At 37.1% G+C, this 11,314-nt stretch overlaps 1 protein-coding gene across 1 annotated transcript in view; it reads right to left on the reverse strand.

Moving 5' to 3' along the window:
• PIK3C2G (phosphatidylinositol-4-phosphate 3-kinase, catalytic subunit type 2 gamma) overlaps positions 1 to 11,314 on the reverse strand; it is a 215,084-nt gene that overhangs the window by 138,037 nt on the left and 65,733 nt on the right. The window contains exon 12 of the mRNA XM_009332846.1: positions 6,786 to 6,917. Coding sequence (XP_009331121.1) covers positions 6,786 to 6,917 — 132 coding nt within the window. The remainder of the gene's footprint in view (positions 1 to 6,785; positions 6,918 to 11,314) is intronic.

An 11,314-nucleotide genomic window follows, 5' to 3' on the forward strand; every position in this document is an offset into this window, starting at 1 on the left:
CACTTTCAGATTGTTCTCTAAAACTATAGAGTGCTTTAAAAAATAACCCATACAGATGATATCTCCTAAGAAAAAAATTAATTAGTTGTAAAAACTAGACACATATTTATGCCTTGCATATAGAGTAGCCTAATTTAAAGATTTATGAATAAGTGAGCAACTTATGTATCTTCCATCAGTAAGTCACTCTTTGGACTAAGGCTAGTCTGTAAATACAGGAGGCATTTTTACAAAGATGTGAAGAGGCATCGACAGCTGCGAAATACCGTGTGTATTTCTGAGGCACAGCTTTCCCTAGCAATCTTTGGGGCACTGTATGCACTGCACAGCTAACATTCTTTAGGACCAGTCTGATTTTGGACACACAAATGGAACAAGAGGGGCCATGTGGGTGAATGGAAAAGTAAAAAGATGCATGATTATTTTTAGAAAAAGGAAAGTAGCAGGAGAGCGTGCATGATCCATCCAGAAAAGGAAGGAGCCAGCATCATGAGCATGATAACCATAAACTTTACAGAACAGACAGATACCTCTCTCTGCTACCTGGTTCTGCTGATGAGCTCAGGCAGGTCACTCCCCATTTTGTCTGCCAGTTTATCCATCTGTAAGGTGAGGGTAGTGATAATGGCCTTTGTAAAGACTGTATAATGATCACAGCCATAGACAATGGCTTCCATGTAGCAACTTCAGCATCAAGCACACCAGAAGGTGAATAAACAAGTGCTGCTCTGTGCCTACTGCCATTTATTTATTTACATGCTCATGTAAAACCATGGCAGATGGAAACTCCTGGAATTGCACAGATTCTCAGCTCTTGTTTATTATTATTTATTACCGGCACTAAAATAAACTTCCCGTCTTATTACAGCAGAAGAGGACGCTGCTATTTAAGGACAGCTCAAGTTACCCTAACTTAACAAAATCAGCCTTGTATCCTGAAGTCACATGGGAGACTTCTCTCACCACACCCAGCAAGAGGAAATTTTTTTTGCTTGCTCTGTCCGATTTGGAAATACCAGTTCAAAGTAAATTGTGGTGTTAGAATCAGTGAAGTCAGAGGAATGGGCACTGTGGGGGACATTACGACTCCCAAATTGCCCCAAATGATGGATTTCCGATGTGTTAATTAGCTCTGGATCACTAAACTATTCAGCCCAAGAGACAAACACATTTTTCTGATGTGAAGGAATGGAAAGTTGGCATATGGGCTTGCAAACACTTTTGAACTGCCTCTTGTGTTTAATAAGACTTCTTGATACAGATGCACCATCAAGGGCCTTATTGGCATTGATTTAGGGCCACTATCTAAAGTCAACTACCTGATAAGGATGAGAAACGTGGATGTGGAGGCTCACCTACTGGGCAAGCTGGCAGCAACAATCATTATTACCATGTTCATTCCCAAATGTATATAACATTAGAGTAGAGTTACTGTTTAGACTGGATATACCAGGAAAATGAGGACAAAATACAGTGTCAAAATAATGTAATTATCCCCAAACCTGGCATTATAAGCCTCAGAAATTCAGAGTTAAGGTTAAATTTAAAGGAAATCCAAAGCTGCTAAGCTATAAAACCCCAAGCACTCTTAATTCTGCATTGGGACGATACTGTGAAATAACTACTTTGTTATAATTACAAATACTACAGAATTCTAGAAAATTCAAATTAGAGAGATGATTTTCAACTACAAAGTAATGCTAAATGTCCTACAGACATTTATAAGAACGACATCTTCCATCCCCACAGTTTCTAGTTTAAATAAATTCCAGAAATTTGAAGGTGCTGAATACAGCAAATATGAAATTATCATTAGTTCAGACTTTTAAAACAAATTTGCAGTTATATTCCTGATTCTTTCCTAATTTTTGCCCCAGAGTTAAAAAATAAGTGTACAAACAATAATTTAAGGTAAACAACTATATTTAGGCAAAGTTTGAAGAAAATTTGCAGGAAGTCAGTTTTGTGAAGAGTGAGACTATTTGTACAGAAACATGCAAAGTTGATAAGCAGTAATCCCAACACACATTTGATAAAGAGTATAGTGGCTGCCCTGTATATCCATCAGCTACTCATGTTATAAATTAGCACACTGCAAGACAACTGTCAGAATAGTGAGCGATATTACTGGAATTCAGGAAATAATGTAAATTAATGTCCTGGTTTCGGCAGGGATAGAGTTAATTTTCTTCCTAGTAGCTGGTACAGTGCTGTGTTTTGGATTTAGGATGAGAATAGTGTTGATAACACACCGATGTTTTAGTTGTTGCTAAGTAGTGCTTACATTAGTCAAGGATTTTTCAGCTTCCCACGCTCTACCGACTGAGAAGGCTGGAGGGGCACAAGAAGCTGGGAGGGGGCACAGCCAGGACAGCTGACCCAAACTGGCCAAAGGGATATTCCATACCATGTGACGTCATGCTCAGTACATAAACTGGGGGAATTAGCTGGGGGAGGGGTGACCACTGCTCGGGAACTGGCTGGACATCGTTTAGCAGGTGATGAGCAATTGTATTGTGCATCACTTATTTTGTATATTCTTTTATCATTAATATTATTTTCCCTTCCTTTTCTGTCCTATTAAACTGTCTTTATCTCAACCCACGAATTTTACTCTTTTTTTTTTTTTTTTTCCTTTCTGATTCTCTCCCCCATCCCACAGCAGGGGTTGAGTGAGCAAACAGCTGTGTGGTGTTTAGCTGCCTGGCAGGTTAAACCACAACAATTAAGCAAATTCAAAATTTACTAAACATCTATTCACTGACAAGTCTTTAACAACAACAACAACAAAAGAAAATTAAACAGGCCAAATTACTGAGAACATTTTTAGGTATTGTGTGGTTTCAACATGGGCAAGGTACGGAGAAGAGATTGCAATAAGAAATGCTAAATAATAAGTAATATCCTTTATTTAAACAGTTGGGTTTTGCTTCTACTTTTTTACATATTTCTCATACGCTCTGCTTAGTTTTTTGAGAGGAGAACTGGAGTGTTAAAGTCTCGGGGGAAAAGCTACAGCCCTTTAATCTGGCAGGGGACTTTGACGTGGTCTTGCCCAAAAGCATGAGAAACTCTTCACACTTCTTGAAACAGTTGAAAGGAATTTGTATATTTTATATGTTAAAATAAGTTCAGTTCTTCTTAATCCCCAGTTCAAACTAAACACAAAGAATTAAACGATGAAGGAGAGAAGCGACCATACAATGACAATAACCATTTTGGAAGAGAAAATAGATAACAAATTTACAGAGAGGAGTAAATTCGGAGTCTTTTAAAATAAAGTGTTCTTTTGCCCTAGGTCACTCAAAGATCAAGATTCCTCAGTAATATCTGGGAATAACCCAACACAGATAATTTTTTTTTTTCTTCTCTCTTTAACATGAGCCACAACCAGCTTGAAGAGAATTCCTGTGTTTTTAATCAGAAAAAAGATATAATGGGACAGAAACAAGGAATTGTATTTTTAAAATGTTTGACATTTATTTTCTTTTTCCAGTGTTTAACAAAAAAAATATTTTTTTTTTTTTAACAAACATCTGAATAGAGAAACAGAGACCACTCTCTGTCCTTATCTTTGCTGACCCTGAGAAGAATGGCTCAGTGACCAACTGGGACAAGGATTTGAACAAGGAAGTTTGATGACCCAGGCAAATACCTCAGGGCTACTGGCTTCTTCAGAGAGCTTATTTCTGTCCTTTCCACCATAAATTAAGTCCTAGACATGAGAATGTTAATACATTTTAGAACTCAAATTCACCTCTGAGAAAAGTTTTCTTTTGAGAAAGTGGTATTTTCCAAGTTAGATATGTTTTGTCCAAGACTTCCTGGAGAGATTTCTTTAATCTCTTCATATAAATTTACAGAGTTTGTTCATTTAGAGATCCTAATACCATAATCTTTGCAATAATACAAGGTACTCTTGACACATTAGCATGACACTACAGGTACAAATCTTTTCTTGGTACATACTTTCAAGTTCAGAAGTACTCTATTGAAGTAAGTCTTGAAGTTTAGTTGCATTCCAGCAGTGAAGGGAGTGAAGTTGGGTTCATTGCTCAGATTATTAATGTTTTCCACAAAATTGGTGAGTCAAATAAAAACAATTATTAACTTTTAAATTTTTTGTGGAGCCTCTCAAAGTCCTACTGTTCCTTCTCAATTACTTCAACTAACTGAGAGCATTACCTGTTATGAATCACCCGACAGTTTTAATCCTGCTACTTTCTAAGTAGGTAACCCTGAGAGCTAGTTCACTCTACTAAAAAATATTCGTGATCTTCCAAAGAAAAGGAAAAGCAGGCTAGGTGAATGTTCAGATATTTTCAAGTTTCACAGTTCAGAAGGAATTTCAGGGCTATCCTTATTTTTAAATCAGTCTATCAATTGAAACCATGGTGAATGAATAATTCTGTGGAGTTGTGGTTGGCTAAAAGAGGAAAAAAGCATTTACGCTTCTTTGTGTTAGTAATTACTATAATTGTAAATGACACAGCTATTAGATTAGGGGATGTTGAACATGCTATTTCTAAATCATTCCTCCCCAGCAACTCAACTTTTATTTCTGCTTTGAGGGGTCATTTCAGCAATGATCTGTACAGTTATACAGCAGATGAAAGGACAGTAACCCTCTATCCCCTTCATTGTGCCGACTGTGTGTACCATGAAAGAATGGAGCCATTTTTCAGTAAAATTTTTGAAACTGTCTGGGTGACTTGGAGATCTACCTAATGAAAATCAACATGCTTGCTCCGATGGCATACATTTAAAAAATATACATCACAGGGGGCTGAGGGCTTTCAGATCTTCCAAAAATCATTCCTTTGAGACTTGAATACTGAAAAATAAGAAAACCTCACAGGTCCTCAAGAACAGGATTCTCGCATATCCCATTTACCTCCAAAGACGCCCAAGTGTTCCCCAATTAAGTTATCATGCCTAATGCTCTGCTTCTGCATGTACGCAGCACATATCAGCTTGCTGGGGATGAGGACACCTTAACACTTCACCTCAAATTAGATTCTCAGCCAAGATATTCTCTCTATCTATTTCACCCTAAGCACTAGGATCTTAGAACTACTCAAAATAAACATAATGCATGTTTTGTTTAAAAAGACACACACAATGGAAGAGTGAGTGATGTGCTCTTCTTCAGACTAACTTAATGAAAGAAAAGTAATTGAATAAAATGCCCAAGCAGTCCTTGGAGCAGAGATTTGATTCATGTTTCTTTCCTTCCTTCAAGCTAAGTGCTCTAATCACTAAGTCACAGAAGAATGCTCTCTTTTTCTGAACAGAGTAATCTTGAATTTTCTTCTGAAAAGATGGAAAAAGCCTCTGGCCCAGTCCAACCTATTTTCTAGTGTTTTCAGCCCCTCACCTTAAAAGTTCAGTGGAACCCAAGGTCTTTCAAACATAGTAAATTCATATGCACAATCAGATTTTTTGGTTTTGTTTTGTTTTAAATGGTGATTGCCACCATATGCAGAAGTAGATGAAGATGTCTCAAGATGAGGAAAAGAGCTATAGCTTAGAGAGGGATGCTAATGCAGAAACCTGTGGGGCTTGAACATATCCATCTATTGCCCCGAGGGCACGCAGGGCTATGGAGTCTAAATAAAAATTAAGTATCATTGTAAAGGCTGGATCTAAATTCAGATGTCTCAGTGCTACTAAAATATATTTAGGGCACTGCAGAAAATTTACCTTAGATCTCTGTTTATGCATCAGAGACATTCAAGGCTACAAGGATCTTTAAACCACTGTTACACTGTGTGCTGTGTATAAAGAAGAGGTTAAAAAAAGAGGAGAAAGCTTCTAAAGTGGTATTGTAGCCATATGTTTGGGTTAATACCTAGACTGTAGTCTTCATTGTACTAGCCTGATTACCTTGTATAAACAATGCATGCCTTACAACGACTGTGCCCTTGAAGAAGAACTAAAAGACTGATAGAAGGCATCGCAGGCTAGATGATTGCCAAAGAAACATGAAGTCAGCAAAAAACTGCGGTAACTAGGGGAAAGGTAAAGGCAGCAGGGGGAGATCACGACCACCACCTCAACTGAAGACTGGAAAGACTTGTCCCCCCACCTGCAAGGAGCATGTGTGCTAATTTACATGGCAAGTGAGGCTAATTTGAACATAACTAACCAATGAGCATGAACTCAAGCGGGTTTTTGCTAATCATGTAACAATATAAATACGCTGTAGTTCTTCTGTGTGGTGTGCTAGCTTTGTGGAATTACCTCCTAGCACCCATCTTTGCGTAAACATGAGATAAATAAATATCCCGGCTCTGTGTGTAAGATTGGCTTATTGCACACTGGGTACCAGACCACGCTTGTGGGACAACAGTATGTAGAGGGAAAGGTGCTCATTGTGGTTATCACTAACTGCCCCACTCTGAGCAGAATGAATGGGTGTCAGAACAGAACACAGACTGAAAAAAACCCAACCATTGTGAACAAGAGATATGCTGAGAAGGATTTTGAAAGCTACAGCAAGAAAGAGTACAGCAAGGCCTTTCAACAGGCCTAGGGAACTTTATTTGAAGTGTTAAACGGTTACATAAGCCAAGTTCAAAAACAATGTATTGGAAAGAAAGAAAAGCTTATGGATGGGGCTCTTACTGGCACATCAAGAGCAGTTTACTGTAAGTGACTGTCTCAGTCTTATCACAGCAAGGTCCTGAAATGAGTATTTCTGGTTTTTTATATTTCTCCCAAGCTGAGTGCAATACTATTCAAGAATGGTCTTTTCTTAAGCTGCCATACAAAACTGAACTTACTCTTTTGGATACAATGGTGAGCATGTCCAAGCAAGCACTTCTGTATTTTTAGAGGCACTGTTTACTCCAAGTAGTTTTATTGTCAGCATAGTTTCCCTTGGAAGAGCCTTTATTCGTAGAGGAAAATTGATTCTAAAAGAAAATCAGAAAAGAGAAAAATAAAAGTTAAAAAAAATTGAGCATTGTTACCACAAGTGAGTTCTTTCTACATTCTTCTAGATGCCTTAACACATATATCAAGGTATAAATTACAAGAGTTGCACTCTGAAGGAAAATGCAACTGACAGATCCCTTCAACACATTGATGAGTATTGCCAACCATTAACTTGGGTCAGAGTACTTGAGAAGAGGCATATAAAAACTCATTCACTTCAGTGGTAAACACTAGAGCTGACAAAGGCAGGAAAAGCCTAGTTAAACTTTTGCTTTAGAATTACCTTACCAATGAAGGGCTATTTCAGAATAAGCATCTCTTAAGGGTGAATTGTAAACTAATAGTTATTTGCTGTCTTGTGTCTTCAGAGAAAAGCTACTTAAGAAACTGAAAGTTGCTTGTGAGTAGAGTATGATAATCATTCTCTTTTTCATATGTGCTTTGGTATTTCCCAACCACAATTTAAAGGCAGATTTTGTCTTAACAGCAATGAGTGATTCACATTTTTTAGTGAGAAAAGTCAGATATATCAATATTAATCTCAACTATCTATTGACCGTTAGCAAACTTGGTTGGTGATTCAATTTGTTCATATAAAGTATATTAATTGATTTAAAATCATAACTTAGAACAATTCTAATAAGAAAGATACTTTCATGCTGTATGGAAAAATCATGCATGTAACTACCCAGACATGTGCAAGTCTATTTTATTTTTCCTGAAGAGAACTTTTATGGTGGACGGTGCATTTCTAGCTTTTTGCATGTATATTCAGCGCAAACTTAAATTTCTCAAGTGGAAAGTGAAAGTAATTACATTTTTCTGTATAAACAAAATCAATATAAGGAGCTAAAGGCTAAAAGGATTATTCCACGTTGACAACATAAGCATTAAGAAAACAAGAGATCTGCATAAACTTGAGACTAAGAAAACAAACTAGAAGATAAATTTAAATAATATAGATTCCATTTGATTTTCAGATATTCAGTCTAGACTGGCAGAACAATGCAACTCAGCATTTTAAAAAGGTATAGTCAAATTTAAGCAGTAAGCAAATGTAGAAATCAGTATTTAAAAAGTATAGTAGCCTGAAAAACATAAGGATTATGGGTAGCAGAAATAAGACAAGGTGATAGCATAAGGTAAAATTAGCATAAGATTTTGCTCCTAATTCCAAATCTATCAAAATTCTATTGGCTTCGGGCAAGTTTCCTTGAACGCACTGACAAGCCACTGAAAGAAAGTAGATGGTTTTCAGCTGAAACTGTGAAGTACTCCAAGTTAGCATTAGTGTCAAAATTTCAGATGATCAGTCCTAAACATTTGGAAATTATTCAAATTTGCACACCTCTCTTTGAATAACAAAGCAAGACAGCAATTTCCCACTCTTTCTAATTAACATGAATAGAATTGAGAAGCAATTCTCAACTGTTTTCCCACGTGTCCCTATTTATAGCTTTCAACTCTGCTTTCCCTGTCTCATGCCCTCTTCCTCACTCATAATTAGTCAGAAACAATTATTGGGAAACTGAACTGGTTTACATGCTATAGATAGCTTGTCTGTCTTTTTCACTTACAGGCCAACAACTCTGCCCATGTTACATAAAGCTGTTTGACAAAGAGTTACACTTAACTTTAAAGCATCGTTAATGCTGTGAAGAGACAAAAATAAAAAAAAAAATCGAGACATGCATTTTCTAATACAGACATTTGTTAACACTCCTTGTGAACTTGGAGCAATGAAAAAACTCACAATAATCTCACTGCAGAAAGCAAATGCTTGCCAGAGGTTCCCTAGGACACAATATATAGCACAGTAGGAAAAGAACCTGGAAACTTTGACAAGAGTTAGACATCCCAAGAGTTAAAGTATGGGCCAAAGAGGAGCAAAATTTCCCTTCCCGTGACATGTGATATGCAGAGAAGGGGAATACCTGTATTGCTTTTAAGAACTTTGGTTAATGCATGTCTGAGTTTACCCAGTTGGTATTAGCCTTTCTGACTGCATGAGGCTGAGTCAAATGGATGACTAAGAAGAAGAAAGAGGAAATGGAACAGTGGCCAGAAATAACACACCCTGTGGGTGAACAATTTCAACAGTAGTTGAGAAGAACAGAGAAGCTACTCACTGAGAAGGTGCTATTCACAGATGTTAGATAAAGTTATACAGCTGGTTTCAGAGGCCAGGGGCCTAATATCATAAGAAAACTCAACACAGAAGAGCTCTGGGGCAACCCAGGCTTTGCCCTGAGAGAGTATAAACAAAATAGACAAGCCAAACAAAATATGGAGAAGAGGGAAATGCAATGCCAAGAAAGCATCTGAAGTGATGAATGGCAGGCTTAATGTTAATTCCGTATTTCGTGTCTGTAGGTTTAACATAAATTACGGAGGATGGAAAAAGAGGAGATGGTGGAATAAATATATTAAAAGCAACCAGCTAAGACAAAAGAAAGAAAATATTTAAGAAGACTCAGTCACTGAAAAATGAAACTGATGAGAAAATAAGGGGGCAACTTTTGGACTTTACTGATTATGTGCTAGATAGTATCAGCCTGTTCGAACTCTGCACCAAGAGTGACAATCACACTTTTCAAAGATAACACATAAGTTCTAAAGCAAAAACTATATTCTTAAAGGACAAACAAAAGAAACACTAAATGAGGCAATCTCCTTAGGTATCAAATGATTCCCATCTTTCCTAAGAACATTCTGTGAAAGACTAAATATAATAAAATACTTCAACAGAAGCTCATGTTTAAACTCAAAAACCTATCAAGTTAAAGTTCAGATAGTAACTGGTTAAAGCACTTGAAAACACAACCTAAATGCGTGAAAATCTGCAAATAAAGCAAGTCTTGTCTTTGGTAGAAACTCTCTTCCTAGATTCCTAATCATCAAAACACTACTCTCCATTTTTTTGCCTTGTTCGAGTCAATCCTAATCTAAGATCAGGACTCATTTTGAATTAGCTAGGTTTATTTTTCAACCTGATTGATCCCTAACTGTATAGAGAATATTTGACTTCCTAATGTAATAGAAGCTCTTCCTGGTGATCTTTTACCACATGCATTTTCAATGGCTGTGATCAACTGAAAATAGCATATGGATTAGAACAGAAGTAGTGCTTTGTAACTCAAGGCAAGAAACTTTACAAAAAAGAAATTGCCTCCTCTGTAAACTTTTTATGCAAACATATTCCCTTCAGAATATGTTTCAGAAAGGTGATGTTACAGTCAAAAGATAACTAAGAGTGAACATAGCTTGGTTACAGTTTTGAGTGACCCAGACTTCCTACCATAGGAAATGGTGCCACTTGACAACATGGAAAAACAATTGCAGTAATACTTCATTAAAATACTCTATTTTTTAATCAATTCCAGCTTGAATTCTAGAAAAAAAGTATTAATCAGTGTTTATATACTTGTATTTATTGTAGGAAAGCCAAACCAGCCTGTTCCTGAGTATGTTTTAAATTATGCCAGTTAGGCACATAGCACCTTCAGTGGTAATATGGCACCACCTCTACTGTTCCTTCTCTCTGTGTATTTCAAAATATTCTGAATATACTGATTATTCTGCCAAGTTTTGTGCTGTTTGTTTATTCTTTCTTAGAGGGTTAGCAGCACAAATAGCAAAAAACACATTTTCTTGTTACAGAACTGTGAAAAGTATTTAATATTTAAAATAAAAACAACATAAACATTTCCTTCCCTATGCATATTTTCATACAGGAAAGATCTTCTGGCATCACCATCCTACCTAATATTCTGATACTATACCAAAGTCATACTGTGGTAAGCACAACAAAGTAAAGCAGTCAGTTCCCGTGTTTATGTGAAAACATTTGATTTTGTTGTTAAGTGCTGTGTTAGATTTGGAATAAGAACAGAATCTATAGTCATGATCTCAACATGTTCGTGTCCTGCAGTAAATGTCTGCTTTATAAGCATCTCTTTTCTGAGTAGAATCTGTCCTGCCAACCCAGGAACATTTTAGTGACTCAAAGAAAGGGGGAATCATAGAATACCAGGTTGGAAGGGACCTCGAGGATCACCTGGTCCAACCTTTCTTGGCAAAAGCATGGTCTAGACAAGATGGCCCAGCACCCTGTCCAGCAGAAATTTAAAAGTGTCCAACATTAAGGAATCCACCACTTCCCTAGTGGTGGTAATCTCCCTGGGGAGATTATTCCCATGGCCGATTGTTCTCACTGTGAAAATTTTTCCTCTTGTGTCCAATTGGAATCTCCCTAGGAGTAACTTGTACCCATTACCCCTCATCTTTTCCATGTGACTCCTTGTAAAAAGGGAGTCTCCATCTTCTCTGTAGCCACCCTTTAAATACTGGAACATGGTGATAAGGTCTCCCCTAA

Source organism: Pygoscelis adeliae, unplaced genomic scaffold (assembly GCF_000699105.1).
Source record: "Pygoscelis adeliae isolate BGI_AS28 unplaced genomic scaffold, ASM69910v1 Scaffold38, whole genome shotgun sequence".
In the NCBI taxonomy this organism is placed as follows: Eukaryota; Metazoa; Chordata; class Aves; order Sphenisciformes; family Spheniscidae; genus Pygoscelis; species Pygoscelis adeliae.